The sequence below is a fragment of the Protomyctophum parallelum genome (assembly GCF_964188405.1).
Source record: "Protomyctophum parallelum genome assembly, chromosome: 17".
NCBI classification, from domain to species: domain Eukaryota; kingdom Metazoa; phylum Chordata; class Actinopteri; order Myctophiformes; family Myctophidae; genus Protomyctophum; species Protomyctophum parallelum.
This window is the reverse complement of record NC_139719.1, coordinates 16,034,553-16,053,805: the sequence shown is the minus strand read 5'-3', so window position 1 is coordinate 16,053,805 and position 19,253 is coordinate 16,034,553. Positions and strand designations below refer to the sequence as shown.

The following is a 19,253-nucleotide window of genomic DNA, read 5'->3' as shown; positions in this document are numbered from 1 at the left end:
TGTTCGCCGTGTGTGTGTGTGTATTATGTGTGTGTGCTTGGTATGAAGAATTTATGCAAGGATGTGGGAGGAGAGAACAATTATTGCGCGTGCGCTCGTGCACGCATGTGTGTGTGTGTGTGTGTGTGTGTGCACGTGTGCTTTGGAGCAAGCAATGTGCATTTCGTCACTGTCAGGCAGAAACCTTGTAAATTGTTAGGTTTTTTTCTCATGAAAAAGTGCCATATTCAATACTTTTGTTGTATGTGTGTGCTTGTGTGTGTGTGCGTGTAGTGTACATGCGTGTGTGTGTGTGTGCACATGCGTGCGCGCGTGTGTGTGTGTGTGTGCGTATGTACTGTTAGGGTGTGAGTGTCTTTGTGTGCGACCGTAGCGTAGTGCACATGCCTGAGGCCGCTGTACAGTGTCACACGGTGGGCGGGCGGGTTTTAGGTTTTTAGGTTTTTTCCTCATGAAAAAGTGCCATATTCAATACTTTTGTTGTATGACAATATCGCACAAACGTGCCTGCGTGTGTGTGTAGTGTTAAAGTGTCTTTGTGTGCGACCGTAACGTAGCGTGCCTGCTGAGAGTGCGGGCCACTGTACAGCGTCACACGGCGGGCGGGCAGGTGGGGGGGCGGGCGGGTGGGCGGGGGGACAGATGGTTTCGGGTCGGTGGTGTTAATCCACAGCAGAGGAAACAAACCTTATAGGAGGCATACGTACAGCTGGGTCCGCTTCATCATCAGTGACCTCACTCTGCCGACGGACAGACAGACAGACGGACGGCCCAGCTGTTAACGACCACTGACTGCATCATGGTGACATCACTTTGTTTTGTTTGGGACCTGTCAGTGTGAGACATGATGGGTCCCCCCCCACCACCCCCCCGCCCAGCCTCTCTCAGGGTCCAGAACGCAAGTCATAAGACCTGGAAATAATCACGGGATCAAAGCGAGGCCACGGCGAGCGGCGAGCCAGATAAAATTATGTGTTTGCTGAGGTCTTAATTAGGTCTGCTGAACGCGGCCTGACTGCCAGACCGAACATCACCATGACCATCTCTCTAGACTAGAGCAATAGATGTGTGCGTACGTGCATGTGACGTGTGCAATGTGCGCATGCGTGCAATGTGTGTGTGTGTGCGTGTGTGAGCGTGTGTGTGTGTGTGTGTGTAATGTGCATGCATGTGCCATCCACATGTCTCTGCGGTGATAATACCGGTGGATTCCATCAAGGACGGTCTTCTTGAGTTGAATGTCATGCGACTGTTTAACAGGCTAAACGTGCACAATACACCGGCCCCCTCATTAACTCATAACTGTTGTAACACACGCACGCACACACATAAACACACAGACAGACACACACACACACACACACACACACACACACACACACACACACCCACACAATCACACAGGGAAACCATCATTGACAGACAGACCCCAGAGAGCAATTACTTTGCAACTGGGGGTTCCATCTGTCTATGTCAGCTAGAGGTGCAAGTTAATCAAACTCATTATAAATATCCATTTACTGAAATATAAAAAATAACTCACTAAAAGATAATAACAAACAGCTACAATCTACAGTACAAGCTCACGACGAATCGCATCACGACATGGCGTGAGCTTGTGTAAATCTGCAGTTTCCGCTCTTTTTTTTTCAATCGAGTGGTTACCGAATGATCGACCAAGGTCACTTGGTGGGAGCACAGCTGTACTGCTTCTTTCCCCCCTAGGTCCTCCACACCAAATCTCTTTGCCGATCTAACAAGCTCCCTGCTATATTTGGCCTACACATTTTCCCCCGGAATATGGATGCTGGGGTTGAAGTGGTTTCATGCTGAATGCCTGTGTAATATAAATTGTCTTGTGTGTTCTGTGTGTCCATCACAGGGGCCTGTTTGCGAGCCACTACACAGAAACCCATTACCTGGAGGATGGCAGCGCCGTCACAGACCCTCACAACTTCACGGTATGTGTTCTCAACTGCATTGGGCTGACTTCTGATTCTGTTCTAAATACTGTTACAGCTTGTGCTTATAACCAGGGCTGCACACAACTGCACCTGGGGGAGTTACTTGGTGCTCCTAAAATGCGGCGACCCATCTCGCCGGATGGATAAAAGAGGGATGCATGAATAACTTATAGCAAAACGATATTTATTGGATAAGTGGGGACTGGGGAGTCAATGGAGAGTATTGCAACTCTAGATTCATCCCAATATTTAAAAAAATCCAGAGTTGCAAATTGCAGCTATAGGTCCATGTGTATTCCCAGCCCTATATGCATATTTTTTATTTTTTATTTAAAGCCGATCTACTAGCTCACAACGTGTTGCGGAGCCGCGACACGTTGTGAGCTTGCTGATCAACTATTTTCAGCTCAGCATTAGTTTGGAGCCAGCCGACATCCAACCACTTTTCCGCAAACACACGTTTTCTGTGCGGTTCAGGTGGTGGTTCCGTTTGCCGTCTCTTTGGAGGTGGTGGTGCTGGAACACCAAAATAGTTACTTAATGGCGCTTGCTTCTTGGACATTTTGACGAGAGTTTGGCTGTAATACTGTAAGAATAATGTGTCAGATAACTTTTTCTCCGAGTCCGTAGTAAACTCCTGTCCTCCTCCCAGTAGCAAGCAGGAAGCAGCACGCATGGATTTGGAATCCTCCCTCGTTTGAGTAAGGACGTGCTGTGATTGGCCACAATGGCCAGTGCACTCTCGCACGACGTGCTGTGATTGGCCAGTAGCCACTTTGAGTGGCAGTCGGTGGGAAATGCTCTCGCCACAGAATTTAGTGGGTATTCTGGCCATAATAATCATTCTGGGCGGCCCTAGCTGTTGGTACGCAGAAGCGCTTCCCGGCGCTTGATTGACAGCGCTTTTTTTTTTTTGACGACGCATGCGCCGTGGCGCACCACTTATGTGCAGCCCTGCTTATAACCCACGCCCGCTTCTGTGGACAGCGCGGAAGTTCCTCTCGCCCAGTGGTGGAAAAAGTACTCTGATGTTATACTTAAGTAAATTTATCAATACTGCAATATAGAAATATTCTGTTACAAGTAACGGTCTGGAATTCAAAATGTACTCGAGTAAAAGTACAAAAGTATTGGCATCAAAATGTACCGAAAGTAGAAAGAGCTCGTTATGCAGAATTCCCCATTTCATGTTTTCCAATGTATACAAATATTTTAGAAAAAAAAAGCGTGTTCAAAGTTTCAAAGCATTTACAATTAATTGCTATAGCGCCACCCATTGGCCAATGGTTGTGGCCAATCGCCCTCTACCATATTGCCAAGTTTCACGAAAACCGACCGAGGAAACGTGTCATATAAAAGCCGTTTCCTCTCTGCCTGTGCATGTTACTATTTGCATTTGAAGCCGAACACATGAATCTTGGCCTCATGTGTTATGCTGCTTGGTTTTTCTTTGCTTCTTCTATGATGCTTCTATTTTGGGACAACGTGGAAATAAGGAAATATTGATGTCAGGGGGAAGGTGGGCACTCTTGCACGGAAAGATACTCTTATCTATGTGTAGGTGAGTTCCTTGCACTCACACCATTCATATTATTCACAGGGAGACCAGAGTCACAGAACAACAGTCTGGGTATTTAATAATGTATAAAGGTTAAAAACACTATATATATACATATATATGCTCGCAGTTCAAGGCTTTAAAAATAAAAATTACTCAGCGGTGGAATTAGCCTTCCATAAATATTTCACAGGGGGATTTCCTTTAGGCTGACTGGTGGATGTTTCCAGAGTGGGAGACCCGGTTTCGAATGCAGGTGGTTGCACCCTGCCTGTCAGTGTGTCTATTGGACAGAGAGGTGTACAGCCGTGGGGTCCCGGGACCACCAGGGGTCCCTTAAGGGACCCTTAGGGACCCTTAAGGGTTTGTAACTCTGAGAGTTATACATAAACAGTGAGGATTTTACTGTGTAAAAATGGCATTGAAATGGAGGTCCTTGGCCTATAATGCAGTATAGTTCTCAAACTGGACCACCAAGGACCACCACATGGAAACGTATTTGCCGCACCTGAAAGTACTTAGTTTAGACTAGTCATTGGTTAGACATGGGTTAAGGTTAGGTTTAGACTAATGACTAGTCTAAACCAAAAACTGTCTAAACTATAAGTAAGTACTGCACCCGAGTAATAAAGTATTAAGAATACTGTAAACTGTGTGTGTGTGTGTGTGTGTGTGTGTGTGTGTGTGTGTGTGTGTGTGTGTGTGTGTGTGTGTGTGTGTGTGTGTGTGTGTGTGTGTGTGTGTGTGTGTGTGTGTGTGTGTGTGTGTGTGTGTGTGTGTGTGTGTGTGTGCGTGCGCGACTGCGCGTGTGCGTGCGTGCGTAGTGTATTTCTATAGTTCCAGTAGAAAGGAGTGTGTCATTAGTGTACTCTGCTGTGGTCTGTCTCCACTCAGCCAGCCCTGGCCTGGGTTTCATCCTTGGGCAGTTTGAGCCGAGGCCACGACGCTGCCATGAAGCCTGATTATTATTTCGTAATGAATGAATTGCAAAGTGTCTGGACCGTGCCTAGCCGCGTTTTTTTGTTTTGTTTTTGGACTTGTGTGTCTTTTCCATGCAGTGGTTCAAATCCTCCACCTGCTCGCCTGATTTCGGGGGATTTGGTCATCTTGCACGGTTTTGGAAAGCAATTAGATGATGGCTCATTCTTTTGGGTTCCACATATCCAGAGAGCATAATTATAGACAGTCCTTTTTTACTAAACAGCTGGTCTACTTTAGACTCCAAATCCACAACAGAAGAGATTAATGTAATTCAATAATGTCCAGCCAGCCCACACAGCGCATGCACTGAACAGTATTTTCCACCCAGAGTGTCGTCGCGTTTCCCTCGGACTATCTGTGAGTCAGTCGCTGCTGGACCATCCCGGGCTGGACTCCGCCAGCTCAGCAGAACCGCTGCCATTCCAGAAGCACATTGTTGGTTCTCAAGGACAGCCATGGGCCGGGCCGGGGTCACAGGGTCATTGTCATGCAGCCTTGTAGTGGACATACAAGATGAGTGGACAATAATATAATACCAGAAACACATACAGAGTTGGCCTATGTACTGTAGGACCATAACAGGTCAGTAACTCTGAGAGTGTACAAGTGGAACCAAACGGACCCTTACGGGTCCATTTAGTTCCATTTGTACTCTCTCAGAGTTAAGTCCTTGCAAATAAAACATTAAGAGAACCACTAGTACTCGTTGGACTCTCAATATGCCATAGTGTCATAGTAAATAAGTGCCACATACACATTCTGAAGAAAACCTGCAGAGACTGACATTAATTAAGTAATTGAGTCTTGTGACCAAAATAAGAACATTGTAATGGTGTGTAAAACAGGAAATCTAGCACACAATCTGCTAGAAAGTCTCTGGCAAACAATATTTTCAGATGGGGAGGGGGGGGTGGGGGGGTTCTGTGGCCAGATGCATCAATTTGGGGGTCATTGAGATGCAGTGCACAGGGTGGATGTTCTGGACGGATGGACCCGTTCTTTGGGGAGAGAGAGGGTGACCCGGACACTGGACACCCCCTTCCCACCCCCCCCCCCCCCCCCCTCCCAAGCACCCCTTCTTCATTCCTGTCTCATGACTAGAACCAGCTCTTCGTTTTTGGGAGGGTCCCTCCTTTTAACTGGAAACAAAGACGAGGCTCAGAAGAGCGATCTTAGGCAGAATGTATTTCTACCGCTGGCGGAGAGGGAGGAGACTGATATATCGGCTCCAGGCATGGGGATCTGGACGGCTTCAGTCCGGGGTGTCAGAGACGAGGTATATCCTAGGGAGTTGTCTTTAGTCATGACTCCATCACTCCTCCCCCTGTTCATTTGTCTGCTTTATGGTTTCCCCCGGGTTTCCCCCGGGTACCGTCCTAAAGTCGGCTCTTCGGTGCTACTGAAAACTGACGAGCCGAAATAATTTCTGCACTACAGCGCCGAAACAGCGGTAAAATAGGAGTATGAATCGGCCCTAAGAGTGCAAGAACCCCTGGGGGTCCCGGACCCCCATATACTGTAGGAAAGATTCACGATGGCCATCTTACTAGGAGCACCTATTGTTTGTTTGGACATTAAAGATGTCTTTTCCTTTTTAATAATAAATGGGTTGTTTGCCTCGCGCAGCCTCAATACAGGTATACAGCTATTAATCTCTCTTCATTCTGGAATAATAATAATGTATGACTTTGTCAGCTCTGTCTCCACGGCTTCCCTGCAGAGAGGCCTAGAAACCCAGTCTATTCATATCCTGCGTGTATCTTTCGATACATCACCGCCATGACCTCATCAAAGAAACATGAGGCGGTGGCATTAAGTCGAGTGCACTAAATCCAGTGCCGCGCCTGGCCTCGCCCCCACGCTAGAGACCTTAATGTTCTCTTTCCATACGCCTCCAGCCCTCCATGTGTGTGTGTGTGTGTTGGGGGGGTGGCAGGCGGCTCCACCGTGCGTAGGTAGGAGAATGTCAAGGATTCGGGCCCGCTCTCGAATTGGATTTATATCGAATCATTCTTGGGGGTGGTTGGGTGGGTGACGTGGAAGAAACAAGATCGTTTGAATCGGTGCTCGATTGGAACATGAATGAGAAATTCATAACGCTTTGCGGGCCAGAAACCTCTGATGACCCACCTTTATAATATATTATTGTATATACTAACTTAATGGCATAATACTTCTCATACTACAGTGTCACACAAAAGTATCAAAGGTAGCAGATCCACATGCTCGCAACGTTTCGCTTCTTCGGTTTTGGACATATGAGGTTTCAACCCGATAGAGAGAGGCGATATACAGTAGTATAGTGTAATCGTTTGTTAATATAGCATCAAAATCAATTCAACCCTTTAACCCTGTACACAGCGGCTATTTCATTTATTTTATTTTATATTTTAACAACACAAATGTTGTATGGTGGTCCCTCCCTCCCTCCCTGCCCGCCCCTGACTCAACATATGTTCAGGTGTGAGACCCACGGTCAAATACATACATTTGGCGGTCCGGTCCTTGAAATGAAACGGTTTTCAGAACCACCGCTGCTTCCGATGCCTGCAGAAAGCCACTCAGACGCTGAACATGCACTATCCATCCAGCAGCCCTGAGCTGGACCTCGGCCACCTGCGCGGAAGGCCGGCCAGCCAGCCGCTGGAATTTACTGCCGTACAGCTCTATATTTAGAGGCAGGGAAGGAAAGTGGGGTTTCCTTTCTTTCTTTCTTTCTTTCTTTCTTTCTTTCTTTCTTTCTTTCTTTCTTTGCGGTTCAGGGTGGCAGAGAGGAGGCCCCACCTGAGAGAGGCCTCCTCTGGCCTCACCCAAGAACGACTGTTTTCACTGCAAACCAGACACTTCCTCCCACACCCTTTGTCTGCCAGGAGTGGTTAAATACACACGTGTGCACGCCACACACACACACACACACACACACACACACACACACACACACACACACACACACACACACACACACACACACAGGTTAAACTCACCCTCTTGGAACCCCGCCGCAACTGGGCAGGTGGTCCTTATGAGGTTTCAGCAAGCATTAGCTTGCGGGGAAACGGCCAAGTGGTTGTTGTTTTATTCCTATACTTGATATCAACCAGGAGTGCTGTTTTGGACAAAACCTGACCTTGACTTCACACATGATACTTCCGATCCCTCTCGATTTAGCCAATTAAACTCTGCATACTTTGCCGAGCTACGAGCTATGTATGAATCACTGTTTAAATCCATTATAGCTGTGCTGTGAGTGACATTTTTTGTTAAAACAAGTGTTAAATAGCTATATATTTCCGATAGTAAGCATTGCTTTAGTGTGTTTGTTCAGTAACGGGTGTATCCACATCTTCACAGTTTTGACAGTAAACATAAAATTATATTTTTTCAGGTGGGTTATACATTTATTCCATTTGGGAGAGAAACCCCACAAAGACAATTTACCAGCTTACCTTCCAGTTCCAATTTTGTCTTCTGCTTATTTATATGTTTCATTTCACTTGGTTATGACCGCAGGTCGCATTTACTATGAAAACCTACATCTTCCGTCTGTCAGTTAGTTAGTCACCCCACATCTCCATATATGGTCACGCCTTGTGACGTCACACCTCCATATATGGTCACGCCTCGTGACATCATGCCTCGTGACACGTCACGCCACCATATATGGCCGTCTCCATATATGAAGATCACAACACTGACCTCATCAAACCCTGGATAACTGGATCATCACCTAGATCTGCATATATATGGAGCCGGCCAGTAACTCTACATCTGATCTCAAACCTCAAACCCTTAGATCTCCATATATGGAGCTGACCTGTCAGAAAAGGTCCTTCCCCAGCCGTCCATATGTTGATCTGATCTCATCAAACCCTGTACACTCTCCATATATGGCCAGTACAGAATTCATTCCATAATTATGTTAAAGACCGAGTTCTCTCTCCCAATCCCGATTGGAGGAAATTTGCATCCCAACCCGATAACCAATGTCTTGTTTACTAAGCAGATGTGGAGACCCCTGTTACTGAACAAACACACAGTAGCAATGATTACTATTGAAATCCAGAGCTTTCAAACGTTTAAAAAAATAAACTATATATAATAAAGAATGTATCTATCTATGCTTCTGTCTCCCCATGCAGGAGAACTGCTACTATCACGGTGTGGTGGAGGATCATGCCAACTCCGATGTCAGCCTCAGTACCTGCACTGGTCTCAGGTGTGTGTGTGTGTGTGTGTGTGTGTGTGTGTGTGTGTGTGTGTGTGTGTGTGTGTGTGTGTGAAGACGTGCGTGCATGTTTTACTTGAGTAAAAGTATCAATACTGCAATGTAGCTATACTCTGTTTCTGTCAGTAAAAGTACCGTATTCAAAATGTATACAGGCTACTTGAGTAAAAGTACAAAAGTATTGGCATCAAAATGTATTTAAAGTAGAAAGTATACTCATTGTGCAGAACGTCAAAAATAGCAGATCTACAAGCTCACAGTGCGTCACTTCATGCCACGCTGTGAGCTTGTACATCTGCTATTTTATTTTTTTATTTTTAATAAATCTTGAAAGTGTGAGGCTAAACCTATACTGATTTAGAAGGCATTTGTAGAATCGGCCTCAGGTCTTAAAGAGTTTTAAAAAAGTTATATAGTGAGACCCATTTTGACCTGAGATCAGATTCTAAAAATGTCTTCTACATCCTGACAGTTTTCTGAAAAAGCTATGTTTCTATGTCAGTCGTTCTTCGATTTTTCAAAAATAGCAGATCTACAAGCTCGTAGCGCGCCACCGAGTGGGGCGCTACGAGCTTGTAGGTCTGCTATTTTTCGATAGCTAAAGCATAACATAATGCAACACCAACAATCCCAATAATGTTCTTGTAAAAGTTTGAATACTGCTGCTCAGGTCCAGAGCTGTGCGTTAGTGTCCACTTATCGTCTTCACACTCTCACACTGGTGTTGTTTCCAGCCCCGGCTCGGTGTAATGTCACCTGCACGCATCAGCGATCAATTCACACCGAGCGCACACACTGAAGGAGGACATCTGAAATCCTCCATCAAGGGCATCTTAAAGCTCACCTGGCACAGCCTCCATCTATCTATCTATAGTATCGATCTAGCTATCTCAAGGCTGGCTGTGAAACAACATGCTTCGCTGCTCTGCCTGCTCTCATGGACTGGGGAAAAAATTGGCTCTGTGCACAATACACCATTTTCTAAATCACTCTTCCTACTTCTGGGCCTCTGCCAACTTCCTTCGCAGGTGTTTAGTGTTTTCCGATGATACTAATTAAGGCTCTGCTCCGTTTAGTGTGTACAGTCAGTGGTTCTCAAAGGTTTCAAGGACCCCCATATCTCTTGAGAGTGTACAAATCCATGTTGAGTTACACACACCCGCACGGGACCATTTGGAAGACTTTGAGACCCACTGGTGTAGCAGAGTGTGTCCAGTGAGCCAACATGCACAATGGACCATTTTCAGACAGTGGCCATGTTGCCATCAGAGTTTGGAAGCACTCTTTTTCAGTAAAGCAATGTCCTGCTGCCTCTTGCATTATGTGCAAATTCAAAATAGGTGGTACACAGGGCAGTTGAGTGATATCTAACGAGCACTTCCAAACTCCAGCACTTAGAAAAAGAATCACCTGCAAAGACACAAAGTAACTCATAACATGTCTACAGTGGATTTTTATGAAACAAACACTTTGAGGATAGAAAGAGAATAATTCAAGCTTTCCATACAGCTGCAATGTTGGTGAGTTTGACGTTGTGTAATACAATCAGATAGGACTTTTCTGTTTGGATGAATGGGCTTCCAATGGGAAGTTGCACCTAGGTAGCACTTTGCCATTAACGTATATGGGCTGCATATGGTCCATATGGTCCATAGCATAGAGTATAAGAAGAATAGAGTCTGAACCGGCGCGATTGCCCATTAACCCCTCTGTTTTATTTATTGTTATGAATCGAACCTTGATGATCATTCTGATGATCATGAGAGGCTGTGAACCTCGCTCACACCGTGGGCCTCACACCGTGGGCCTCCATCCTGGCTCACACCGTGGGCCTCCATCCTGGCAGGGAGGTTAGTTGGCTTCTAGAGAAGGAAGCTGTTTGCGGATGTCAAGCAGGAGTAATGATGGCTGTAATATCACCGGACAACACCGGGAATGTTTGCACAAACCAGCCAAATGTCGGCACCCTCCAAGGAGCCATCCCAATGATTGTTAAGCCTCTGTTCTTGGCCCTGGTCTTTTTTCTTTTATTATTAATTACATCTTTTTTTTGTTTCCCTGCAACCTGTCTGTCTCCAGACAGCAAGAGAGAAGGGGGTGGAGAGGGGGGGGGGGGCAGAAAAACCATTTTGACAAGCGCTGTGTTGCTTGGCGTGCACACCACAACAAATTGCTCTGGGTTTTGGTTGGCAGCTGTCGGGCCTTCGGGGGTTTCAATGTGAGTTCAATGTGGTCACGGAGGTTGTGCGAGGTTTGCTCAAATCTCCGCGCTTTGGCACCGGACCTAATGCGTCCAGAGACTAATTTCGAATCACAGCGAAAGGAAACGGTTGAGATGTTGACACGGGGAAACGGGAGCCCCATCAGCACAGCCGACGTGGGGATGCTGCTTATTAAACCCAACGTCTTGTCTAGCCTCTTGATTTGTTCCCACAGCCATCAGCTCAACTTTAATAACATCTTTCAAGTGCTACGTCCGTTTCCATTCTGCCATATTACTATGAAGCATGATGGCTACTGGCCTACTGTTTATACTTATTCGTGCAATGGGCTGAAAATAGCCACCGTGTCACGATGCGATGTGAGTAGATAAGCCATTTTTCGGCAAAAGACGTAGTCTCACGACTAAGTAATCGGCAATGTAAACATATTGTAACGTTTAGCACCCTGAGCTGGAGTCGAACCTCGATCTCCAACTCAGTAGACCAGGCAGACAACGAGCCACGCCAAGAGCACTAGCTCCCTTGGAGGAGCAAGTTACGGCCGGGTCTTTTGCAGGGTCGTTGCAATATAGTGTATACGACGCACATGAGTGTTGGGGGATGTAAAAATTATGATGATATGATGCCTTTCCTTATTTATATTTATTCTGTAAGGAGATGATGGTCTCTTTTAGGTTGAGCTTTTTTAATCCATTTGAATCCATTTGAGACTCTGTTTGTTTGTTTGGCTCAGTCAGCAGCAGATTTGAACAGGAAACACAATCTGCAGAGCTTAGCAGAGAAACTGGACAGGAACTGGAAATCCGAGACTATACTCTACTACAGTTACTGTTATTGTTTTAATTTATTTGAAACGAAATGAGGTGAATGTGGAACGGGATGTGGAAGCCAAGCTTATAGGCCGAGACTCTGGGTGGGGGGGCTGGCAGCCGTCGCTGCTCTACTCGGCGAGCGGTTGGTCGTCTCTGCTCGTCTACGAGTGCAGTACTCACGACCCGTGCTTGGTCTGTTGTGAAGCAGAAACAAGCCTGTCGAGAGATCACAGCCGGTGTATTTATATGCAACAATTGATCGTCTGTGGTGAGTGGAGGCAGGTGTGGTGGTACAGTAGATAGGGACGTGATAAGCAGAGGTTGGTCTGTAGTACTCGTGAAGATGCGTTGAATACATGCATGCTATTCACCATGACCACTGGGTTGGCCTAACTTAACACCTTTCCCCCGCGCCTCTCCTCTCCTCTCCTCGCATGCAGGGGTCTCATCTCACTGGAAGACAGATCCTACGTACTGGAGCCGTCCGCCAACGGCACCGCCGACGGAACCCACTGGATCTACCGGGCGGAACACCTGGACCTCACACCCGGCACCTGCGGCCACGACTCCAACACCTCATCACACCCCGCTGCGGGAAACTACTGGAGTCAGCCAGACAGCAGCCTGTTCAGGGACTTCAGCACAAGGGTAAGGACAACAAAACACGACCTAATGGATTCCGTTGTCTTGTTTGATCTTTGGCCTTAATTTATTTATCGAGGAGGGTTAGATTAGCTGAGCACAAAATGCTCTTTTTCAGTAAACGTCTTGCTTGGTATATGGCATTCACATCACACCTGGGAGCTGCTGTATAGCTGAGTGGGCACAGGGGCTGCATCACAATGTTTCTTTGAACCGAGGTGCAAAGACGGAGACAGACAGGGATTGCAGCTCAAATAGAGGTTTATTGGGATAGCGGTGGAGCTGAGCAGCGGTGGATCAGGTCACAGCGGTGACAGCAGAGGCAGACTTCCAGGTTTCAAAGGTGGTCGCTCACTGCAAACACAGGAGAGAGAATGGTATTCAGAAAACGACTGACCCTGTCAAACAGAGACTGACGATTTGTCTCCACACGTACAATACAGTCACATGATAGAGGAGTCCCTCTGTCCCTCTCCATTACAACACATTTGCGTTCGTGAAGGGCCGTGTTTGCACCAAGAATGACTAAATAAAGCTTAGTTTACTTTTGGATTTGTTGATCAAGGATTTATTTTAATTCGAATTGTGTTGCACCACTTTATTTTATAAGGGTCAGTTTTTACACACACATCGTTATATTTACACTCTATCAAATATCGGGTGACACTAGATGACTTTCTGTTATTCTGTGTTGTTGGAAAGTTTTCTAGACGTGTTGACGTCAAACAAATGTGGCTAGGATGGAAGTCTGTGAGGTTGTACTCTGTAGATCATCCATTTCCGCCTTGCAAGACGCAAGCAGTACAAAAGTACAAAAACACGCCTTTACACTCATAATGACACCATCGATCGTGTGTGTGTGCGTGTGTGTGTGTGCGTGTGTGTGTGTGTGTGTGTGTGTGTGTGTGCGTGTGCGTGCGTGCAAGTGTGTGTGTGTGCGTGTGCGTGTGTGTGTGTGTGCGTGCGGCGTGCTGATAACGGTTAACTGGCCCAGCACATTTGAAACGAGGTCACTACCTTTTTGGAATGATTCCCTCGATTCCCTGCCGTCCGAGAGGACCTATACTGTGTCCATCATCCGTTTATAGTAGTGATGTGCAGCATGTGAAGAGGGCTGGGAAGTGAGAAGGATATAGTGCAAGCTCTGTGTCTGAACTTTGGGACCAGATTGCTCAAATTGTTTGTTGCGCCTTTTAGCGAGGCCGTTCTGGCCCAGACCGAGATTGGATCTCTAAAGATGTGACTACTTGATAAGTGGGGAACACCGTGCCCCGTGATGGCTATCGCACTCTGGAGCCCAGGAATACACCTGATTTATCAGCTCGGTGTGGAGGAATGAGGGGATGTGAGACATGGAGAGGAGATTAACAAGGCTGATAAATGCGGGGCTTGAAAGGGAGACCTTTTCAGCGTAATGTAAGACGCATGTCGGCGATGGTGGGGGGGTGGCGGTCATTAAAACCATCTTAACCCATATGTACTTCATTTACTGGGGTCCCTCAGGGGCCTGTACTTTAAAACCCTCCTTTTTTCCCCTTTACGTCAAATCTCTTTGCGGAAAATAGCCGATCTACAAGCTCACAACGTGACGCAACACGAACCGTTGTGAGCTTGTTAAAAGTGTTTCGTCATCTGTCTCCGAGGGGTATTGAGGCCGGTTCCAAATGTCAATTCCACTCCGAGGCCACTTTATTCATTTCACGTCCTCGGTGACAAAGTATGACTAAGTATCAGTCTGCTTTTTTCCAAGTCTCACTGCACTGTGATTTCTCTTTGCGGTTTCAGTGTAAGATCAAAAGAATATGATGAGGAGTGTGATCAAGTGTGATCAATGCCGAGTGAGATGTGTGATCAATGAGTCAGTCAGCAGTCTGGCAAAATAAGTGTCGATTTTACTCAGAGTTTGAAAAGTAGACCCATGCATGGCGGGTCCATTTCTACACTCTCTGGAAAAGAAAGTCTCTTTCTTAGTGATTTACAATGCTGTGAAAAAATATGGTTTTGCTCTCCTGGGTGAGAGATTTATTTTCTATGTTGCACTGCATTTTTTGCCGATGACAATCATGACACGGCACTCTTTCATTCAATTAAGATCCCATATAATCCAGCCCCGCCCCTTGCTCTATCTAATAGATGTCAGGGCTATAAGAGGGAACATTAATGGCTCCTATAACTGAAGGCAGAGACACAGAGTCGAAACGACAATGCTGGTGGTCAAATACTGTATTTTCTTCCCAAGGAGATTTAAGAAACGTCTTTTCAAAAGATGAATGACTAGTGACTATACACTGCAGCTATTAGTTACATTATACATTGAATGTCACCGAATATGTAAATAAAATAATGCCCAAGGGGTTTATGTCCCTTGTGGCATGAAGGATGTTTTAACCCATTTTCGGCGGGAACCCCTTTTGGTGTTTCAAGCATTATGTCATGCTTTAGCAGATCTACAAGCTCATAGCGCGCCACCGAGTGGCACGCTACGAGCTTGTAGGTCTGCTATTTTTGAAAAATCGAAGAACGACTGACATGGAAACATTGGCACACATTGGCATGGCCTTCAATTAGCCCTTCGCTTTTAAACCCCACCTCAAAAGTGGTTGTCCAATGCCATTCCAAATAGTTTAGCAACCGTTGCTAAGGATGGCAAGCTTTTGTCACCTCATAGCTGTCAGTTTTATTTTTGCATGGCTGCGTTGTTGAACACACACACAGCTTAACTTCAGGAAAGGTATACACTACTGACCCACTCAGGTGATGGCAATAATACTAATTCACTGTAGTCTTATTGCATTACATGAAAACTCTGTCGGATGGTCGTAAGTTGATTCAGTTGGATGTTTCTCCCTCTAATATTTCCTCGTATTTCTAGTTCATTGAAATAATGTCATGCACATTCATTTGTCCAGGGCATAGCATACTGCAGGCCTGGTTGACTATATTAGCATTTTGAAGCTCTTGCTAATGAAATGATTGATTATTTATGTCATTTAACATGCATCTCAGCTCTGGTTATTACATTAAAAGATGTCACCTGTTTTTTTCCAAGCATGTAGCTGGGGAAGACTTCAGCTGAGATAGGCTGTGATTGGCTGAGACGGGGCTTGCCAACACAAACGACACGCTTGCCAACACAAACGACACGCTTGTCAACACAAATGCACAAAATTATTAACTATTCACTATAAGTAATGTATGATTAAATACTATACCAGGCCATCGGTGCTCGACTATAGAGTTAACAGTCTCTCAAAGGGCATCTCTTTGACCTCTCAGTTATTATAGCCGAGAACCACCACAGGAGGGTCTCCTCCTCGTTCCAAAGCGAAAATATAATTGTTTCAATTCATTCACTTTTTGCATGAATTATTCATTAAGGGCGTTGTTTGGATTATATCTATGTTGGAGCTGTCCATGGTGCTGAAAGTGCACGTAAAATGCATGTAGGTTGAAGTTCAATATAAACGTTCATGGACGATGGCCAACTTGAATCCTCAATTCATTTCCTCTTTTCCCTCACGGTATAGCTCTTGGAAAATAACAGGCCCCCAGAGGCTTAAGGCTGCAACTAAACACACACACACACACACACACACACACACGCACCTCACATGCCCCTCCGGAGTGTTTTTCCTCGGCAGGGATCAACCTGAGATGTGTCCTCCTCCTGCTTGAGGGAGGCCAAAAATACATTAGAGAGGCGTCTTGGCAAAGTTTGGCATTTGGACGAAGGGAGTTAAGTGGAGGAAATGACAGAGATAGTAGTGGCATTCCAGTCCAGCGCTGCAGTGTGTGAGCGTCACGTGTGAACGTCTGTGTGGTAATTATGTAAGCATGTGATAAGGTCTGTGTCGTCGTGCAGGACAGAAACATGCCCATGCAGCGCTCTAGTTTGAGACAGCACATTTTGATGTAGTTTTTTGTCATAGTCTTTTGAGGCATCAAAAATGCTTTAGTGTTGTCATAAGATTTCCGTTGACTAAACGTACATTTGATTTTGTCGACTGAATTTTTTTTTTGGCAGGCCTTGATGGCATCGTAAAGCCTGATGTGACATGCTCGCTCATAACGCGTCGCAGCAGATCGGCTATTTTCAGACTGCAACCAAACCTAAAATGACTTCTCTTTTAGTTTTCTTGTCCACTAGTCCATCCCTAACATTTTAGTCTAGTTTTTATTTTGTTGACGAAATTGATTATATTTAGTCATAGTTTTAGTCATCATAGCTTAGTTTTGTATTCAGTTTTTATTGAGTTTTCCCCAGTGAAAATAGGTAGTCGACGCATATTTTACAAACACTACTGTGCTGACACGATGCAGGTCTCTTTGAGAGCCCGACAGTTGCCACATTTTGTCTATGCTGGTTTGTAGTGTCCTGCCCCTACTATTATCTGCTCTAATCAATTTGAAATCTCGACTAGACGTTGTCGCCTGCTCATGAGGGGCGCGACAACGCAAGCGTAATATAAAGCTCAACAGAATCCAGGTCTAGTCAGTCGCGGGCGTGTGAACGAAACTGAGCACACACGCGACAATTTCATGGGGTACGTTTTCATTTTCAGGAAGTAATTAAAATTAGATTTTTTGGACTTTTGATATAAAAATACACATGAACAGTGATTCAACAAAAACAATGAGTGCCATCTCGACCAGGCACCATCTCATTCTTCTGTTGTTGAAACAGCGAAAAGTAAACCAAGTTTTTAATATTTTACTGTAAAATGCAATAAGTTATATGCAATAATAACCTTTACTCAGCTGGCTTATCTATGGAGTAGAAAGCAGCGAGGATGCAGGTTGCCATGCTAACAACGAGCCACAGGATGTGTGTGTGTGTGTGTGTGTGTGTGTGTGTGTGTGTGTGTGTGTGTGTGTGTGTGTGTGTGTGTGTGTGTGTGTGTGTGTGTGTGTGTGTGTGTGTGTGTGTGTGTGTGTGTGTGTGTGTGTGTGTGCGCGTACCTGCGTGTGTTACAGCACCTTCAAGTGTCCTTGAATCTCTTATGTGGACAAAAATAAAAGATTTAATGTGTATGTACTTTCAGCCCTGACATGGATATTAAAGTGCTTTCCAACGTGGGTCACCACACACACACACACACACACACACACACACACACACACACACAGAACGGTGACATCTGCTCAGTGGCGGGTTCTGGACGTGTCCCAACTGGGTGTCATCGTCTTCACGCTCATGCTCTCCCACTGCCACTGTGTTTGCGACATTACCTCATTTTATTTATACAGTACAACAGTGGTTCTCAAACTCTCTCTCTCAAAACAAAAGTGTGCAGGCAGCATTGTCAAAACGCAGTGATGTAATAATAATAATAGCTTGAATTTATATAGCGCCTTTCATGAACCCAAGGACGCTTTACAAAATGTACCAACAGCAATCAAAGACTACATGCCATAAGAGAGGGGACAGAGAGGAGGTCTAAGTTTGTGGACCGCAGGTTCCGTGTCAGAGGAGGTTTATGGAGGAGGCCTGAGAGGTACTGTGGAGCCAGGGCGTTTTGACATTTGTAGGTGAGAAGGAGGAGTTTATAGTTGATACGGAACTTGACAGGAAGGTGGGGGTGAGGGTGGGGGTGATGTGCTGCCAAGGCTTGGTGCGAGTGAGAACTCTGGCAGCTGAGTTTTGGACATAGTGCAGCCTGTCCAGATTGCTTATTTGGTTATGGATTTGATATGTGACTGGTAGGAGAGGGTTGAATCCAGAATGATGCCCAGGTTGCGGACTTCCAGAGATGGAGTTATGGAGCTGCCAGGAGGAAATGTCCAACTTTCTGGAGCATGTAGTAATAGTTAACAAAGTAAGCACTATTGCATATGTACAGTATGACAGAGAAAATAGCAGTATTTTTAGGCAGTATTTTTGAAAATGTTTTAAAAAGTGAAGAAATAAAATATATGTATATATCACACCTGTGTGATGTGAGGGGTGCTCTTTTTTGTTATATTGGTTTTTATTGGGTTTTTTATAGACATGACAAAACAAGCCATACATGACAACACATACACCAGACTATAAAACATATTGTTGCTGTCGGGAGGAAACCTCATAACTCCATTTTTGAGGTTTTTGATATTTTTTGCCATTTTTTGCCATAAATCAGTGCTATTGAACACCCTTTATGTCTGTGTGTTGTTTCGAAAATATTTAACCAATGGAAAGTAGTAAAAACTAACTCCACCACCTCTCCCCCTCTCATGGAAGTAATTGACAATACAGTATATAAAGTCACAACACCAACTTTGATGAGGCTGTATTGCTTTGTTTTAAAAATACAAGGTTTTCTTAATTTCCTGAAAAAAAAAATATTTTTTATTTCCTGAAAAAAAGGAGTTATGAGGTTTCCTCCCGACAGCAGAGATATTAAACGAGCAACAGACCAGACCTATCAATAGGAAACATTAACAAGAGCTGCCTGTATCAAAACATGCAGTTACACAATGGAGTCAAGATGAGCCGTAATAGAGCTCATCTTGACTCCAGGACTGTGAAGGGCTCTCTTATCATTATACATCATCATACATCATCTCATGAACAACTGAATGAATTATGTCATTAGTTACGTCATATATTATGTCATATTTGGTGGACATTTGACCTAATTTCTCCTTTCATTGTCAATGGCAAATATTGAGACGTGTGCGGACAAAAGCTGTATATAGGAGGGGCTAATAAGTGTCAATTTGGGGGTCCTTGACATGAGAGAACCACTGATTTAGATGTAGATGTAGAGATAGATAGATAGATAGATAGATAGATAGATAGATAGATAGTCCCAGTCCATTCGAGCTGCAGTGCCTACGATCAGCAGCATGTCCTTTTGGCTTCAATGC

The 19,253-nt window shown here is 45.1% G+C and overlaps 1 protein-coding gene across 1 annotated transcript in view; it reads left to right on the top strand.

Annotated features, from left to right (window-relative positions):
* Positions 1-19,253, top strand: part of adam12a (ADAM metallopeptidase domain 12a) — a 165,654-nt gene that overhangs the window by 78,576 nt on the left and 67,825 nt on the right. Inside the window, exons 4-6 of the mRNA XM_083788333.1 lie at positions 1,883-1,961; positions 8,643-8,719; positions 12,203-12,410. Coding sequence (XP_083644459.1) covers positions 1,883-1,961; positions 8,643-8,719; positions 12,203-12,410 — 364 coding nt within the window. The remainder of the gene's footprint in view (positions 1-1,882; positions 1,962-8,642; positions 8,720-12,202; positions 12,411-19,253) is intronic.